The sequence below is a fragment of the Benincasa hispida genome, chromosome 11 (assembly GCF_009727055.1).
Source record: "Benincasa hispida cultivar B227 chromosome 11, ASM972705v1, whole genome shotgun sequence".
Taxonomy (NCBI): Eukaryota; Viridiplantae; Streptophyta; class Magnoliopsida; order Cucurbitales; family Cucurbitaceae; genus Benincasa; species Benincasa hispida.
The window spans coordinates 32,734,403-32,754,216 of record NC_052359.1 but is presented as its reverse complement, the minus strand read 5'-3'; the positions used below and the strand labels follow the sequence as shown (position 1 = coordinate 32,754,216).

At 30.5% G+C, this 19,814-nt stretch overlaps 1 protein-coding gene across 2 annotated transcripts; it reads left to right on the top strand.

Moving 5' to 3' along the window:
* The first annotated feature begins 7,941 nt into the window (after positions 1 to 7,941).
* On the top strand, positions 7,942 to 14,918 carry LOC120090153 (nucleobase-ascorbate transporter 4). Of its 2 annotated transcripts, none has more exons than XM_039047671.1 (14): positions 7,942 to 8,256; positions 8,877 to 8,974; positions 9,065 to 9,241; positions 9,336 to 9,436; positions 9,532 to 9,607; positions 9,849 to 9,908; positions 10,062 to 10,246; positions 10,500 to 10,596; positions 10,769 to 10,855; positions 10,951 to 11,009; positions 12,672 to 12,763; positions 12,947 to 13,024; positions 14,162 to 14,322; positions 14,442 to 14,918. In XM_039047671.1, exons 1-14 carry the CDS (start codon positions 8,154 to 8,156, stop codon positions 14,658 to 14,660), a joined length of 1,593 nt encoding a protein of 530 aa, XP_038903599.1. In that variant the 5' UTR covers positions 7,942 to 8,153; the 3' UTR covers positions 14,661 to 14,918. The 2 variants fall into 2 exon arrangements, with proteins under 2 accessions (XP_038903599.1, XP_038903600.1); XM_039047672.1 differs by lacking the exon at positions 7,942 to 8,256 and adding an exon at positions 8,294 to 8,769.
* Positions 14,919 to 19,814: the final 4,896 nt, after the last annotated feature.

The window sequence follows — 19,814 nt, the reverse complement described above, 5'->3', positions numbered from 1 at the left end:
TTGAGGCAACCAAGGACATCAGGGCTAGAGCAGTTCGAGTATACGATTGATGAATATGGTTAAGAGCTTGGCAAAGTCTACCATGCAGATTCAATAGAACTAGGAGAAGTTGCAGTAGACTACTACCTCTTACATGGGTAGTATGACTACCCAAATCTCCCAGCTAGTCGACACGGTCAGTAGGTTGGACACTCAGTATGGGAAACTTTCTTCCCAACTAGTAACAAATGTGTGTAATGTAAGTGCCATCTCTGTTGTGAACTGCATATAAAGCCCCGAGATGCTTGATGATGATCTAGTTGAGGTTGTAAGTGAAGAGAAAGTTGAGGATGTTGAGAGGGAAATTGCTAGCTCGCCAAGAAGAAGTGGGGTAAGATTCAATCCACCTTTAAATTTAAAAGCTAATACCTCTCGTGCTCTTTTCCTTAGAGGTTAGTTGTTGCTAAGAAAGTTGTACAAATGGAAAAGGTGAAATCTGTCCAGTCCTCTGGAGAAAAGAGCCATACTGTAAAGGACGTATCAACACTATGCAAGAGCACAAGAGCACTGCAACACTGGGCCATTTTAAGAAAAAAAAATCTACAATTTTTGGAATGTTTTTTATATATTTTTTAGGGATTTTGGCTAGCTACTTGATGGATTATACAAGCAAATAGTGGAAGCAATCAGAATCAATAAGCACTCTAATTACTATTAATTTGAGTTCTAAAAGCATGCTAAAAATTATTTTCAAAGAATAGGGTTTCAGAACTTATATCGTTGAAGAATTCCTCCAACTTCAAGCTGCTCTCCACGAATTTAAACTTTAAATCAACAATGAACCACCAAGATATCTTCTCTACTATTCTCCAATTTAGATTTGAGTGATTGAACTCTAGATTGAGCTTAATTAAGAGAGGGATGAGAGGGTTTTAGAGAAAGGGTCAGAATTTCTGCAGAATTTCATAAATTCAGCAGCCTCTCACTCCATCTAAAAAAAAATTAAAGGTTTTAAGTCTCTCATACATGCAAGTATTCGATGTATCAGCCATGTGACACTTCAAATGGCACTCACATGAAGATCTAGGTGTTGATTTTGTTTTTAATCCACCAAGCAATCAAAAAGCAAGGAAATTTCCACTATCTCAATTTCATTTTCAACTTTTATTGATTAAATTTCAAAATTTAATCACATATAAATTTAATTTCTCAAATTGAATTTGATAATTGAAAATTAATTTGATTTTTAAATAATTAATTAAACATTTAAAAAATAATTTAATATCAAATATTAAATTAATCAAACACCTAATTCATACATGAATCCTTTTCATGTAATTAATATTTAAATCATCATTTAAATATTTCTAAACTATCCAATTATGTTTAATTTTGTAAATTAAACGTCTAATTATATTGAATATAATTATCCAAACCCTAATTTGAAATTGAACAATTCAAATTCAAATCCTAATTTAAAATTTGAACACTTCAAAATTAGATTCCCAGATTGAATTTGAATGCATCAAATTCACTCAATGTACTAATACAAGATTTACGTGCTAGTAGAGGGACCTTATGAACATACAAATCATGAGCTCCAACGATTTGAGATTAATTGGCTAAACTCTTTGAATCAAATTAATCACTATTCATTAACTATCGAGACACACCACTATAGCTCAGTAGTCGCACTCTCCTCACTACAGATATATTTATGTCCACTTGATTTAACCACAATCAGTAAGTCGACCCTTCACAGGTTGTTCATAATAACGGCTGGGTCAAATGTTGTTTTACCCCCAAAATTACATCTTGCTCCTTAAGTCCCACTAATCATCTAATGAACAATTGATTCATGATCCAATCACTAAACCGAGTCTCTCTCGGGCCAATGAGAGGGTGGGGCCTCTTGTTCAAGACATAGATTTAATACTTAAGAGAACAACCTTTCTACTATCCTTAAATCGGGTAAGTATGAATTCCGTCTCATACCCTATGTCCCAAGCTATCTACCCGGTCTTACCCCTAAAATGGGAGGCTTATTGAGCTGACGTTGTTGAGCCAACCCTCACCTATGCAAATTTAAGGATAATCCCGAATAAACAGGAGTTCATAGTTAGCTCAGATTAAGGTCGAGTTACCTAGGTCATCGATTTGAAATAGTAGGTCTTAAACAGTAAATAGCGTTATAAAGTAAAAGTGACTTATTGCTTGGTCCGATCTTATGCAAACTCATTGCATAGGATGCCCCCGCTCCTTATGTCACTACATGAATGAATTAAGATCACTTCGTTTGTAGCGATCACTTCATTTGTAGCACTTTACAACAAATTTTAATAACTACAGAGTGGGTCACATCCGATAGTGTTATCAGAATAAGGCACCCAACCTTATTCATATACTATATACCATTTTATTATTTACTCGAAATTGATCCATCTTTATGTCACCACATAAAGTTCAAGTATTCATATAATAGCCAGGATTTAGTCTTTACAAGTGTATTGAATAAATGTCAATAACATCTTTATCGATAATAGAAAATGTTTAACATTACAAACTGTGAGTTTTAGAACATACAACCCAACACTACCATCATAAAGAGTTCTTGAGGCTTAGAAATCGTGTTTTGAGCATAGTACTGAGGTCCTTGATGCTGGAGTCGATTGAAGAATGTTGAAGGGTTGATTCCACCACGGAAACAAAATCGGAACACCGAAATACAGCTTCTTTCTCTTTTTGAATCTTAGATTATTTTTTGTATTTTGTATTTTAATGATGGTTCTGTCTATGGAAGCCATGTTAGGTTAGATTCTCATTATTCTAGGATTAGATGGATTTTATGGAGTATTGCCAAATAATTTTGTGGATGTTGACTTTAATTTATATTAATACTTTCTAACATGACCGTTCTTAATTCTTTTGAATATTTGATCGATGTTTGATTGATTTCATGAATATTTAGAATCTTGATTTCATAATCCTTTGAACACAGTAGAGTAGTAAGATAACAGTAGAGATTGTTGATGAAGAGTCTTAATATTTTGCTTAATTATCTAGTTTCAAAAGATTAGAAATTAGTAATTAAATGAAAGAAAATAATGTTTTTAAAGGAAAAATAAAGAAAATATTGTTTTTAAAGGAAAAATCCAGATAAAAGACCCATAGATCTATGTGTTATGTTAATTAGTTCAGGGGTTAAAACAATTGAGTTTAGTAATTTCATGAATAAAATTTATTCCCTAGAATATCTCTTTGTTAATAATTTCCATACTTAATCACTTTATTGCTTTCTTAGTTTAGTTTAATTAATTTACATCACAAGTCAGTCCTTTAATAAAATTGGAACGATTTTTAAAATAGATAATAGGTTATCAATCTAATTCCTTGAGGACGATCTTCGGTTTCTTAGGCCATTTTACTATATTATAGTTGATATGTGTACTTGCATTACACCAAGATTTTGGCAATTTCAATTAAATAAAATAAAATTTTAAACATTGTTTACCAAAAACAATCTTTGTTTGTGTTGGACAAGAAGATGGAGTTGGTAAGTTTTTTCCTTTAATTGTTTTTAAAATGTTAATTAGAAAGTTGATTGATAAGACTTAGTGTATGCTTTGTTGATCAAGAAAACAATGCTTTGCTTTCTTGATTTAGGTTTAGGTTGGTGATCCATGTCCATGGCTTCTCTATGTCAAAATGCATTTGACTTTGAAATTAAAGGTATCAATCCCTTTATTTAGTTTGAAACTTATATTGTTTTTAAATATTCCATTCAACCAAACTCGTTGAGTAAAACCTTCAAACATCTCTAGCCTCGATTATAGAAACCATAAACTACTCCCCACAATGAGTAAAATTCCTACCATATTTTTAGAGACAAACTTTCTAGATATGTTAAAGAACCTTAAGCATGGTAAGATGAAGGATTCCCACATCATATATTTGATTTCATTAATGTATTTTGACACGAGGTTGTCAAATCGTAAACGGAACGTATATCAAAATTTAATTTTAATGTATCATGTATCGTGTATTATAAGCTTCTAGTGTATCAATTTTAGTATATCAAGCTTCTAGCATATCGTGTATCATACACTAAAATTGAAATCGAAAAGATTATATTATTTCTTTAAAAAAAGGAAAATGAAAAGACACAAGTTTAGATGATAAGCTTGAATCGTGCAATACATGAAATTTGCGATTCATAACCACGAGTTGAATCGTTTTGCTTTAGTTTCGATACATGCATTTTTACCAACCTTATTTTTTATGAATATTATAGTTTAGATGAGAATTTTTAGAAGGTGAATATAATATTTTTATTATTAGAAAATTGATTACACAACTTTAAGAAAAGATAATAAAAATTGATAGTTGAAATTTGATAATACAAAGGCAACCCAACTTGCCAAAAAATTGAAATGAATCATGGTTGGTGCAACTTCCATCAACAATTCTCCAACCTCCTTTTTACTAAGAATTACACTTCTCAATTACTTCCTCAAAGTAAACAACAATCAGACAGGTAGTCTATGTTTATATTTTTGTCACATGTGTTTAAAATGATATGAGCCAATTTCCTCTCCATTTTAGACATAATATTTAATTTTTTTTTATGAAATATAGTTTAAAATCAAACTATTAAAAAAAATGATCATTGCATAATTCAAACCATTGGATGATTCAATCTTTTACTTCAACATTGCTGAACATTAAAAAATATATATATATATTAAAAAAGGCTCATGGTTGTTTTGCCTCATTGATATATGTAATAAATTTTGTATATTGCGATATATTTTGATTAAATTGAGATGACTTGTTACCTGTGAGTATGTGTAGAAGTAAGAATTATGATCACATTTTTTTAATTTGTGAGATCTCTTTTCTTTTAAAAGATGTTGTTAAATTATAAAAGATATTCTTTAATTTGTCATTTTTGTACAAAATACCCATATCCGTTCAAACTTACAATATTATTTTTGACTATTGATAAACATTGGACGAAATTAAGACTTCAGATGTTGTGATAGTGACTCGAAATGGAAATTGAATCCTAAATGCCACCACATACTATTTTAGATCTCAATTTCTCAATTTTCATATAGAAAAATTCTCATGTACCATATAAAAAAGAAAAAAATCATGGACCCGATTCACGAGTATCTCTTCGACCAGTCAACCAATTGAGCCGACGCGGTGCTGATTGGATTAAATGTTAATTTGTACCCCGTACACGATTTCCTTTCATACCAAAACTAACATATTTTTGTCAATACTTTCCATTCCCACCTATTTTTAAAAATATTTTCTCATGTCTCCATTTTTGTCAATAATTTGAAAATCCACATTTTTTAACTTGATCCTTCAAAAAATAAATAAAAGATTGAAAATATTAATAATAATAATATTTTTAACCATTTGGCGAAAAAAAATTATATATGAAAAAGGAAAAATCTATTTGGGATGAAGAGCCTGTCCAAGTGTCATTTCTTCTATGATGAGATTTATTTATTTATATTTTTTTTTTCCAAAACAAATATAAAGCTAGAAGACATAAATACCCCTACCATGTAAACCCCACATATCATTAGCAATCACTGAATTTCCTTTTTAAAAAATAATTAATCAATTTGGCATTTAATTTTTTTCAAGGTCAATTTTCTTTTTTAATGTGTTTAAAAAGATCATTCCTAATGTATGTACAAAGTTTTCTTATTGTGACAAAATGTTAAAATTCATAAAAAAAATTGGTTAAATTATCCAAAATATCTTTTAACTGATTTTAATTATACCTCTAAATTTTGAAAAGTGTCCTTTTGATTTTTGAAGTTTGATTTTTTTTTTCTAAAACAATCAATGAAGATTTTTTGCAATTAAATTCAATAAAGAAAATCTTGTACCTATGTGTCACTTGAGTGAATAAATCTAAACACACTCGCCATAAGACAAATTAGAGGTTAAGAATAGTTAAAAAAAATGAGGGTGTAGGATTGAAGGAGGAAGTAACAACAAATATGGCTCACAAATGTGCTATATACCGCTATTCTTTTCTCCATATATATGTTTAGATGTGTTCACACATAAGCAATTTCAAATTTCTGTGTAGATAAATTTCAATAGTAAAAGCTTACAAAAAATATTTAGAAAAAAAAAAAAACAAACTGTAAACTTATAAGTTATAGAGTTACAATAAAACTTTAAAAAGCTTGGGTATAATTAAAACCAACGATATGGTTATCAATTGAGTCATAATTAAAATTTAAAACTCATAATTATTTTTATTAGATGATTAAAATTACAATGTTCTTAAAGAACACCATAGACTATAAACTATACTAACATATGTATTTGTTAACTACCATGAAATATGTGATTCGAATTAATTTTTTTAAAAATTATAATAATTAGTTTCCTTTCTATTTATAAGTGATGGTTAATTAACATATTTGATCATTAACTTATATATACATTAATTATATTATAGTAAACCATTATTTTTTTAGATTTGAACGTTGTCCTCTTAGTTGAAATTATGCATTATGCCAATTTGATTTTTTTTTTTTTTTTGTTAAAGCCGTAATAATAAGTGACTGACACGTGTTCTTCAACAGTAAATGCTCATGATATCATACTTACATAGTAAGTTAAATTAAAAACCAACATGTTATCATTTCACTTTAAAACTATTTTAAATAATTGTTATTAATATCACCTATTCTAAAATAATAATAATAATAATAATAATTGTTCTGAAAAAAAAGAAAAAGAAAAAAAAAAGAGTAAGTCAAGTTAAAATGTTTGATGAAGAATAATAAATTTTCTTTAATACAAAGTCACCCCCCTTTTCCTTCCTCTCTTTACACTTCCAAACAATCAACTAATCAATATCAATTATACCAAAGAAGAAATAAAGATTAGAAAAAGAAAAAAAGAAAAAGAAAAGTTAAAACACATTTTTAATTAATTGCTTAAGCCCAGTTTGGAAAACATTTAACTTTTTTTTTTTTCTTTTAAATTAAGCTTATTAACACTATTTTTACATCCAAATTTCTTCCTTTATTATTTACACCAATGATTTAAAAAACCAAGCCAAATTTTGAGAACTAAGAAAAGTAGCTTTCAAAAAGTTGTTTTTGTTTTTTGGATTTTGGTTAAGAATTCAACCATCGTACTTAAGAAAAATTATGTAAATTATTATAAGAAATGTGGATGAAATAGACTTCATTTTCAAAAATAAAAACAAAAAACAAAATTATTATCAAATGAGACCTTAATTATTAAACTTTGACTTACAACAATTTAGTCATCTATTCATTGTATTTTAAATATAACAATTTAATTCCACCGTAAAAATATTTCATCGCCAACAATGATTACATATATATGTACTTTATAAATATTATTGCTCTCCAATCATTTATTTTTCTCGTTGGAAAGAGAGATTGAATTGTAAGAAAGAAAATAGGACATTACAACCTGAGGTAATACCACAAACAAACACACAATAATACGAGTTAGACAAACTCACCGAAAAAAAACCCCCCTGAAAAACATAGTTCAAGACAACAAATTCCAAGGAGAAGACCCTTCTTAAACTCCCTCAATGAAAGTCCCAATCCATTTAAAACAACAGAGAGACACAAAATTTAAAGCTTAGGATCCGTTTGATAACGTTTTTGTTTCTCATTTCTTTGCTCTTCTTTCTTGTTTCATGTTTCTTATTTTTTAAGAACTGAAAATATGAATATATTTAGTAACTATTTATGTTTCTTATTTTTTTAAAAAACAAACATAAATAATAATTTGTTTGATAGATATTTTTTGTTTTTCGATTATAGTTTTTTATACTTTGTGTAAATTAATTAAACTAAAGTAATATATCAATATTTATATTTTATAAATATTTTGATTCATTTGTATGATAAAAGAGAAGGCAGGCCCGCCGTCGGTTTCATGGGGAGTCTTTGCTGTGTGTGTATGTGTCGTCAGTGCCATCTTTTGCAGGAAGCTGAAATCCGTACCAACAGAAACCCAACCAATAAGGAAGATAAACAAACAAACCATACCCATACCAAACTCCCTTTCTCTTCCTTTTTCCTTCTCCATTTCCCCCATTTTACACATTCCATCGTTCTGTGAAGAGTTTTCAGTGAGAAAGAGAAATGGCCGCCGGAGGAACCCAGAAACTCGACGAGTTTCAACCTCATCCCATCAAAGAACAACTTCCCGGCATCGATTTCTGCGTTTCCAGCTCCCCCCCATGGCGTATTTCATCCCTCATCCCTCTCTCTGTTCTCTTCTGCTCTGTTCTGCTCTGTTTTTCCCTTCCACTTTGAGTTTTTACTTCATCTCTAACTCTTCATCTCTCTCTGATTGTCCATCTATTTTCCCGCGTTTTTTCCCAAATGGTTTACACCCTTTTGTTATTTTGTTGTAAACAATCTTCTGTATCATCATCTTCATCTCTTTTCCAATTCCGTTCTTTGCTTCTAGCCATTACTTTTTTTGGTATCTGTGCTGTTTGCCTGGCCTAAAACGTTACAATTAGGAAATGGGGGGAAATTTTTCTTGCGATTGCGACAAACCTTTACTTTCTTTTGTTGGGTAGCGAAGTATATATAGGAAACTGACAAAGAGTTGCTTAAATTCTTCGTAATCGATTGTGAAACAGCTTGATCGCTCCCCGTGAAACTATGGTTTCTGTGTTTTCGTGGATTCCAAGCAATAGGGATTTATTTTCCCTTTTAAGTCTTTCCTCTGTTTTTCTTCATTTCTCGTGTAATCCAGAGCGTAGTCTTGTTTATAATGTTTGATTGTTCATATAAATATGTTATAATTTACGTTAAACGAAAATGGGAGCTCATTAAAGCTACCAATAACTGCAGCCGAAGTCATACTTCTGGGATTTCAGCATTACTTAGTGATGCTCGGAACTACTGTTGCACTCGCCACTATAATCGTTCCTTTGATGGGTGGTGGAAATGTAAGAACATTTTCCCAGAAAACTTATCAGTTTTCTGAAACATATCTCCTTCATTTTCTCTTCAACTGAACAGTTCTCTCATATACATAGGTGGAGAAGGCTGAAATGATAAACACTTTGTTGTTTGTTGCGGGAATTAATACTTTATTACAAACTTGGTTTGGAACCCGGTTGCCTGTGGTGATTGGTGGATCACATGCCTTCATCATCCCGGCTGTCTCGGTAGCTTTGTCTCGAAGATTTAACTTCTACATTGATCCTCATCAGGTTCTTTTATTTTAGAGAAAAAGAGGCCTTGAGATTGCTTTTGTTTCATTTTTTTGTCTTTGATTGAGGATTTTGTTTCTCTCTCTCTCTTTAGAGGTTTAGAGAATCAATGAAGGCTCTTCAAGGAGCCTTGATTGTTGCGTCTTTCCTGCCAATGATCATTGGTTTTTTGGGACTCTGGAGGATTGTTGCGAGGTATGATACTGAGTAGAAAACATAGCAATAAATTAATATGGGGTTTCTTGTAAAGGCTTCAAATAAACAGTATGTGTGAATGGTGTGTAATGCAGGTTTCTTAGCCCTTTATCTGCAGTTCCTCTCGTCACTCTCACCGGACTTGGTCTCTTTGCACTGGGTTTTCCTCAAGTAAGAGAAGTTGATACTTCCCTGCACCATCATGACAACACCCCCCCTTAAACAGAAGATCTCTATTTGAAAAAATGTAAAATGTTAGATGATTAAACAAGAAGGTCCAATCAAGACTGAATTTAGCTAAGTTTTTAATCTAATCTTTATGCCCAGGAGGGAAGAGAGAGTTGGCTAGATACAAACAACTTTCCCTTGAAAATAACAAAGTGTTTTATCTGATTTCTGTTGATGGTTGCAGCTTGCTAACTGTGTTGAAATCGGGCTTCCAGAGTTGGTCATAGTGGTTTTATTATCTCAGGTGGGTAGTTTAACTGCTCCTTGGACTTCCCAGTCTTCTGCTAAGCCAAGTTCTTATTTCTTACTACTTAATTATGCTATATAATTTTTTTATAAGACTTAATTATGCTATATTACCACTCAGACTACCTGATATTTAGCCAATATACTGCAGTACGTTCCGCCCCTGATGAAAGGCAGACGGGCCTTATTTGATCGATTTGCAGTTATTTTGTCAGTTGCAATTGTTTGGGCATATGCAGAGATATTGACTGCAGCTGGTGCATATAAAAATAAAGCTCCAAGTACTCAATTTAGTTGCCGCACTGATCGTTCTGGGCTCATTAGTGCTGCCTCCTGGTATGCTAATTTACTTGCTGGACTCTGAATTGTTAATTGTTAATGGCTCAGACTTTTTAGCTTCTGTGGTTTCCAAATCCACTCCTAAATAGTGAGCAATTCTAGCTTGAACAACAAATCTTGCTGGTTCTTTTAAATTTTCTTTCTACTTTGCCTAAATTATGTTGATGAATAATTTCTACTTTCAGTTTAAGGTTTGTTGGGCTCAAATCTTGTTTTCCATTTACCTTCAACGGTTCCCATTTAATTACAGGATAAAGTTTCCTTATCCATTTCAATGGGGGCGTCCTAGTTTTGATGCTGGAGATGTTTTTTCTATGATGGCTTCTGCCTTTGTTGCTATCATTGAGGTCTATTAATTTCCAACACTTTTCTTTGTTCCTTGATATTCATAAGTTATAGGAGACCAGCTATCTTAATGATGGATCTTTATCACGGCCTAACGAGATGTTCTAAATTCAATACTTTACGGTCTTAGAACAAGCTATCATATTCATATTATCTCTTTTCGCTGTTTGATAGTCTACAGGAACATTCATTGCAGCTGCAAGATATGGGAGTGCCACACATGTACCCCCATCTGTACTCAGCCGTGGCGTCGGTTGGCTGGTAGTTTAACAATCCTCCAATTCTTGTGTTCATTGGCCTTCTTTGTTGGACGTTTTCTGATAGAATGAACTTATGTTTTTTCCATGTATGTATAGGGGGTAGGGACTTTTTTGGATGGTATATTTGGCGCTGGCGTTGGATCCACTGCATCAGTGTAAGAAAAACCCTTATTAAGTTGGCTAGTAGCTAATTTGGACAGTCCTTGAGAAAGAGCAGTCCTCTGTTGCTCAACATAGTACTGAATACTTAGATCAGCTTCCATTGAAATAATGAAAGAATATGTTAGGACACCTCCTAACAAGACTAAGATGTGAATTATATTGAAATATAATGATGAAGAAATACAAGATAAACCAAGTTCAAGACACTTGGAACCTCCCTCTTGAATATGTATAAGGCCCCTAGCTATAGAAATAATAGGAGTATTAGTAGAATATTAGTATGGTATTAGTAAGGGGTATAAGGGTAATTAGATAGGAAGTTAGTTGCTGAATATTGCTATAAATAGGAGTGGGAGTGTTAGGAAGGTATGAAGAATTTTATGTGAGGTTTTCCTAATTGGGAATTTGGGAGAGGATTTTTCAGCCCTCTAGAATGTGCTAGAATGTGCTAAGGTATATTGTAATTTCTTCATGATATTCCAATATAATTCTATCTTTTAGTTTTTTTGTTTGTTCTTTGTATTCTTGAGTTTGTTCTTGTTAGGAGGATCCTATCAGTATGCTAACTCAAGATCTAAACCACTTAACTATTGCCTTCCTTCCTTCACTCAATCACCATTCTTCTATTTCTAACCATATTCAGTAACTAACTTCTTATCTAATAACCGATCCTAATATTATACTAATATTCTTATCTAGGTACCTTAAATAATACAATTGAGTCATATGAAAACTAACTACAAAATATAGAATGTTACAAGAAATGGCTATAATTGTTGTGAATAACAATCGAATGACAATCACAAAACTTATAATTACTGACTCCCTAGAGGAGTTATTGAGCTTCAGTGTGGAACACTCTTCTTCCTAAAGGTTTTCAACCCCTCCAAAGCCAACCATTTTATTAAACAGCAACAAAGGTGGAACCGATCGGTTTCTTATCAAAAGAAAAAATGTTATCAACTGATATTGATGATTGCTAGCATAGAGCTGGCAAAAGTAGTCGCCCTTTTCACAGATTTGACTTGAGATATCACCTCGATCTGATTGAATATTGATATGATACTTTGGAGACTTCAAATGTCTCACAATCTTCAATTTGTATTTTCAAGTGGCCACCCACTATTTTGCATTTTGAATATCTACGACGTTTTCTCTTCTAAACTTTTAAGTTTCAAATAGATTCGTAAAATTTAAAAATGTTTCTAATAAGTCTCTAAACTTTTAATTTTGTGTCTAATAGGTCCCATAACTTTAAAAAGCATTGAATAGGTCCCTAAATTCTCAATTTTGTATCTAACAAGCTCACAAACTTTTAATTTTGTGTCTAAGAGGTTATTGATCAATTTAACATTATTTAAAATTCATGAACTCATTGAACACCAATTGAAAGTTTCATGTTTTATTAGATACAAAATTTAATTTTATGTTCTAATAGATTTCATTACTTTTAAATAAAGTTGAATACTTTGAGAACCTATCAGACAAAAAATTGAAAGTTTAAGACTCCATTTAACGATTTAAAGTTTAGAGAACCATTAGACACAAAATTCACAGTTTAGGACCTATTAGAAATAAAATTGACAGTAAATTATCTTTTGGCCTGTTGCAACACTCGAGTTAGATTCCAAATCGATTACTATCCCTCTGTACAGTGAAAATGCAGGTTTGTTGGGTTTGACTCGAGTTGGAAGCCGGAGAGCTGTTCAAATTTCTGCTGGGTTTATGCTTTTCTTCTCTGTGCTGGGTAATCTTGGATTCAAACTATTAACTTGCGAGTTCAAACAGATTTACTGCAATGTTACTTTGCCATTATGCTTTGCAAGATCTAGAACTACCGATCAAATGATTTTTCAACTTAATCTTTAGTATTACTTCTGTAATTTTATTTATTTAACAGTTTTTCAAGATTATCTTATCATGATAACAGGCAAATTTGGTGCTGTCCTTGCTTCTGTTCCCTTATCATTAATGGCAGCTTTGTACTGTGTCCTTTTTGCCTATGTAGGTAAGTTACTTTCTATTGTAAAATCGTCAATGCTCTGTGATCAGTCTTGTTCAGAAAAAACCCAAAAGAATCTAAATGTATCAAATAGTAGACTGCCAGCTAAAGATTAGGAAAGAGTGAATTTTGTGTTCTCTTTGTTTTTGAAAACTGTGTTTATTCCTTTTCTCTTCACCTTTTTGTAAGTAGTTTTGAATTCTTGGCCAGATGAAAACTAAAAACCTTGCGAACTACTTTAATTTAGGTAAGATTTTAAAAATGTTATTAGAATGTAGTTCACAAAATAAAGAAACCTGCAAGCTGGTAAACTTAATTTTCAAAAACATAGAATTAATAATAGGGTGGTTAATTATCATTCTGATCCATACTTATTAATGGACTTGAAATCATCTTATATTATACTCAATTTGTAACCACGCAAACATTTCTAGTCAAAGCCAAAACCACCTGCTACAAACCATTAAAACCACCCTACACTTAAGATTACTGAAATAGAATGGTGAATAACTTCATATTGCACACACTGCCATTATTTATTATAGCTGTTAATGCTTATTTCAAATTATCTATATCAGTTGACCATAAATTTTCAGCTACTCCAACAACTATAGAGTGTGAGCGAGCTATCATAAAAGTACAAATAATTGAATGAGACAAAGTTCAACTAGCCTTTATCGTCTTTAGTTAAGCCATCATAACTTTATAACCTTTACCTCCTAAACCAAAATTTGATGTAGCTATGGATCCACTTTGAGTAAAATACTAACAAAACAACCAAACAGGACAAAGATAGACAAATTAAGAATATGAACCAATTTCCAATAACATGTGTCTGTCCTAAATGACAATTCCAAACTTTTTATTTCTGATTATGTCAAAAATGGAGGACTTGAAGCTTTTTATGCATCACTTTTTTTTTTTTTTTTTTTTTGGGCTTTGATTTTGAACTTTTAACATAAACTTTTATGCAAAAATCTTATCATTACCCCATGAAATGCTGCTGTAAATGAAAGTCAGGGTGGTGGGGGCAAATCGTTTTCAATTTGCTGCTGTACGGAAAATGTTAGTTTAGCCAATTCATCTCATCCTACAGAGAATTAAACTCTAGGCTTTTATTATGATATCCCATTGAACAAACAGCTTCAGCTGGTCTTGGGTTCCTTCAGTTCTGCAACCTCAACAGCTTTCGGTCAAAGTTCGTACTCGGATTTTCGCTGTTCTTGGGCCTCTCTGTGCCCCAGTACTTCAATGAGTATCTTTTCATTTCTGGTCATGGTCCTGTTCACACTAAAGCCAAATGGGTGAGCTCAAATTTACTCCAACTTGATTAACAGAAACAGCATTGTTGTTAATGTCTGATTAGCAGATGAATATGCTGTCTGAATTTCTCAAGTGTCAATGTTTTTTGTTGTCATTTCAGTTCAACAACATTGTGCAAGTGATATTTTCTTCCCCAGCAACTGTGGCTGCTGTGGTTGCTTTCTTCTTGGACATAACATTGATGAGGAACCATAGCTCAACTCGCCGAGACAGTGGGCGGCATTGGTGGGAGAAGTTTTGGTCGTTCAATCTCGATACGAGAAGTGAAGAGTTCTACTCCCTTCCTTGGAACCTCAATAGGTTCTTCCCCTCATTTTAACTTCAAAATCTTTGTTATTATAGCTGTGAACTTAATTAAAGGGATGGAAAATAAAAAGAAAAAAGTAGAGAAAATGTTTGACATTGTTTTGAGTTATAGCGTGTTCTTTGGACACTTGAAACTTTGAAAGAGTAGAATATGTTAAAAGTATATATGTATAGGAACAATGAATTGTGATTTCCTTGCTATTTGAGTGCTTTTTAAGGCTGTGACATTATATTATTATACAAATAAAAGTCCTTCACGGTTGAATCTCCATTTCTGTGGCCTAAAATAGATCATTTGTGAGAAAATTTATTTTACACGATAAAACTGTTAAAAATATTTACAAATAATAACTAAATATCATAATTGGTCTGTGATAGATTGCGACAGATAGCAATAGACTACTACCTATGTCTACATGTGTCATATAAATACATATAGTAATCTATCGTTATCTGTCGCAATCTTTCGTATATAGACGATAAAATTTTGCTTATATTTGAAAACAACCCTAATTGTTATGATTAAGTGTTTCTGTTTACATTTTTTTTCCCTTTTTAATTTCCTTTGAATGAAGAAAAACAAAAAAACATTTGGGAATTTCTCTTTTATTAAAAACAAAATGGAAATGTGTTTGGTAAGCTTTTTTTCATTAATATTTTTAAATCACAAAAATAAAATTTTTATTTTTGAACAGTAGTTATTTATTTATTTATTTATTAAATGTTCATGATTATGCCATTTTTACTCTCGGGGATGGGAAGTAAAAAACAATAAGTTTTTTTTTCTTTCTTTTTTTATTTCAGACTATCTATACAATTTTTTTTTAAAAAAAAAATCTTAAAAATAAAAAATAAAAAATATGAACCGTTACCCATATATTTACTAAAAATTAAGGAAGATAAAAATGTTACCAAATATGGTTGTATTATCTTATTATATGGCCCTAGATTTTTCTTTTTGCTTGTCTTTTTTTGTTTTTTGGTTGAAATATTTTGATTTTGTTCCATGTTTTCCAAAGTAATCATCGACCAATTTGAAAACACTTAATTAAAAGAAAATGGATGTGTGAATTGTTAAAGTGAGTTTAGCTCGGTAATAACTAACATGTTCATTCTTGAGGTGGGAAGTTTAATCCTTCACTTTTGTAATTATGTTATTTAAAAAAAATGTAAGCAATATAACTTTAAATATTCTGATTTTTTTTTCAAAAAAGAAAACTATTTTTTTTCTTAAAAAAGAAAAATATATATGTAATTAAAAAGTTCTTTAAATTCTTCAAAAATAGAAAAGGAAAGAAAAGGCCTTATGAAAATCAATTTAAATATGCATAATCTTTTATTGGATTTGCTTTAAATTTTGTTTGGAGTTGAGAGAATATAGAGAATTAAATAAAGAGGAGAAAGAAATATAAAATGTGGTCAAATAATTATAATTAATATTATGTCCCAAGTCAAAGTTGTATTAATCTCATCTGACATGTCCGGACGTTTGAGCCATGCCGAGCATGCCCAATTTTTTCTTTTTCCAATAAATATTTGAAAGAATATTCAAAATACTAATAATAATAAATTGAAAGAAGATGGACGATCCCGATTGATTCCTGGTCCACTTTTTCCTTTTATATTTTTTTAAATAATAAAGCCCCAAACTTGGGAAAGTATAGATATAATTTTTTATTCCATTGGACTTTAAATTTAAATAAAATTTTCAGTATTTACCAATAAGTGCTAAATTTTTATTTACTAAAACATTTTTTGATCAAATAAATAAATAAATATTTTCTCATGCATTAGAGGATTGTAAAATATATATTCAATATGACATTGATGAGGCTCCTCAAACAAAATAAAAATGATAAATACTAGATTTTGGTACTAAAATAATTATTGGATTTTGTATAAGGTTTGGTCATTCTATTTTTTGAAATGGCCCAACCACTTTGCTCTCGTTTGGTAACTTTTTTTATTTTGAAAATGGGCAGACGAAAAGAAGAGTAGATTTAACTTTTCATTTGTTTAGTAAATCATCATTTCAATCACAAAAATGGCAAAACAAATTAAAGTAAAAATAAACGAATTTGTAAAAGTCTAAACTAACCCTAGCCATACAAATGAGATTGCAATTGGCTTATTAAGAAATATTCGTAATTACATTGTTATTAAAACTAACATCTAGAGACTATCGATTGACTAGGCTCTAATCACTGCATCGACCTCTTCTCCAACCAAGTTGCCGCCATTTTCCTCTCCAAATCGACTCCTCCGCGAACAAAGGTGCGTTCGTGAATAGAATCATTGTTTTTTAATCTATCATCGCAACTATAATTTCCTCCACTCTACTCAAAACTTTGAAAAATCCAGATGGGGGCATTTTAGTGTTAAAGAAAATTAATTACATTGTAATTCGGAAAAAGGTTTTGTAGTCATCAAAGATCTTTTGAAAGTTTTTGGTTATACTTTCAATGAGATATTTATGTGACCTACAAATACAGTGTAATTAGTTTCCAAACTACGCCCAACAAATATACTACAATTGAAAATCACTCAACCAAACCATCTACATCGTTGTTGAACTTACCCAAAATTTTGTAACAATATTTTTTCTTGGTTCTAAACCAAAATATTAGTTTAGAAAGTGAGAGCTGGACTAATAAAAACTTTATCTAAATAATTGCATTCATGAAGAAAAAAAACTGATTTAGAGTAGAGTGTGAATATCCTAATTAAAAATCGTCAATTGAAATTATTAACCAATTATGATGTGGTGTGGATGTCAATCGTGGAGATATGATGAATAGAAGAAAAACAAACAATATTCGAGGATGATACATTCTTCCTTGATCGAATCAGTGAAGGTGTGTATAAGACCCTCAAGGAAAACAGATTAATACCAACACCGTCTATATGCTTGGCCTAACTTTTCACAATGGCTCGATAGGAATCACTTTGGAAAGATGAGCCTCTGCGACTTAAACTATTGGTTGTAACCGATTAAGCCGAGTCTTTCATCCTGTAAAGTAGACTTGTCGTCAATTGTCTTCCACGATTCTAATCACATTAGGACTTCACATCTTTGTCTTCCATGATTCTAATCATATTACGATTTTTGTAGTCATCCCGATACATTGTTAACCGAGAAATAATACATTCAAAAGTTGGAAAAGCCTTAGATTGGATTAGATCGACAAGATGTTTAAAATATATGTTTGAACCAACAGAAACTTCTATAAATTGGAAGTCATGATTGTAGTTATTTTCATCTCACTTACCATTGAACAAAACTCTCAATCGTTTAACAGCCATAAGAAGAAAACATCGAGAGGATGAAGAAAGCTAGGGCTACGTGTTATATTCTAATCTTTTATGTTTGAAACAAAAGGATAATAAATATAATATTAAAAAATATTTTAAAACCGTGAATCTTGATTAAGTTTAATAGAAAGTATAATAAAAACAATAAATCTCAGTTGGGATAATTACTATAATATCATAATTTAAATTTCAAATGAAGATTTTAAAATTAGTTGTGGTAGAAGATTTGAAAATTCAAAATGAGTATTAAATTTGATGCATAAATTCACAACAACCGCTTAAATAAATTGTGAGATTTAAGGATGATTATCCGCTTGAAATAATCAAGTTAGTTACCGTTGAAAGTCTGCTAGAATATATAGTTGAATTAATTACGGTTTCATTAATACAGATGCCGAATTAATTACACTGCAATTAAAAGAGACGATAAGGGCATTTTAGGATTTCCAAAAGTTTGACTCACGTGATCTCCATGTGTTATGCTATAATTCAAAACTACTCCGCCTTTTGCTATTTTTCCAAATAATAGTATAATTACTGCTATTTATCTGATTATTCCTTTGAAAATTAAGTTTATTTTATCCACATTTCTTACATTGATCTGCATGTTTTTAAAGTACAATGCTTGAATTTTTAACCAAACTCAAAAAATAAAAATAACTTTTTGAAAGGTACTTTTTTTAGTTTTCAAAATTTATGAAAACTAGATAAGAAAACTAGATAACAAATGAAGAAATTTAGAGATAGAAGTAGTATCCATAGCTTAGTTTTAAAAAATGCAAAAATAAAAAACAAAATGGTTACCATACCTTTATAATTATTTTTTTTTTACCAAATTATGTCGTTGGACATAAAAATATATCACTTATTATTCTTAAAAGTCAATAATTCTACTTTCCCTTTTACAATTATTAAATTTAAAAAACCACTTGATTATTGCGGAAAAAAAAACAAAACAAAAAAAATTCCACTTGATTATTTCATTTACTAACCATTTGATTCCTAGTTTTTAGTTCTTGAAAGCTAAACGTATAAATAGTCTTTCATCTCTAACTCTCTTGCTTTGTTTTCTATTTTGCACCAATATTTTCAAAAATCAAATCAAATTTTAAGAATTAAAATAAAGTAGTTTTAAAATTTTATTTTTTTAAAAAAAATTTAGCTATGAATTCAACTCTTAAACTTAAAAAGAATATTATTGTTGGTGAATTTTAACCAGACAAAATAAAACTCAAAATCAAGATAAGATAAAGTAAAATTAAGATTAAGACAAAATCAACATAAAATGAGATAAAATAAGATTTTATCTAGCTTGTTTCATATCCTAATGTTGGAGGGTTAAATCTAATATCTTAAACCCTAGATCAAATCCCTAATAAATATATCATTATGGCTCCAATATGAAGTATTTTAAACTCCTGATTTCTTCCCCATTTTATAATTCTCTTATTGACTTAGGCATCCAAATAATTTTTTATTATTTCGCAAGTTTTCTCTTCTCCGAATTATAAATTTACCATTGTTGTCACGTGGAGATCAGGTGTGTTTTTCCTTTATCAAAATTTGCCATCAAAAAATACAAACTAATAAAATGATAGGAGATAGACTTAATTTTCTAAAACAAAGAAACAAAAAACAAATTGGTTATCGAAGAGGGCTTAAATTATGTGTATATATTCCGTTTTTGTTAAAATATTAGGTAAATGTAGTGAAGTTGAAAAGACAATATCTGCAACACTTATATTTAAGGTTGAAATTGATGAAATTAAAAATTTGTAGGAAAAATTAATACCCTTACTGTTTGTTTGGATCACAGATATTGTTTTATTGGTATAGATATTAAATACCTATGATT

Excerpts from the sequence above, each read along its gene's own strand:
- LOC120090153 (XM_039047671.1), top strand. The coding sequence starts at position 8,154 with ATGGCCGCCGGAGGAACCCAGAAACTCGACGAGTTTCAACCTCATCCC. Across the intron at positions 10,597-10,768 it reads CCTTTGTTGCTATCATTGAG|TCTACAGGAACATTCATTGC; the intron begins GTCTATTAATTT and ends GCTGTTTGATAG. Across the intron at positions 13,025-14,161 it reads TGTCCTTTTTGCCTATGTAG|CTTCAGCTGGTCTTGGGTTC; the intron begins GTAAGTTACTTT and ends TTGAACAAACAG.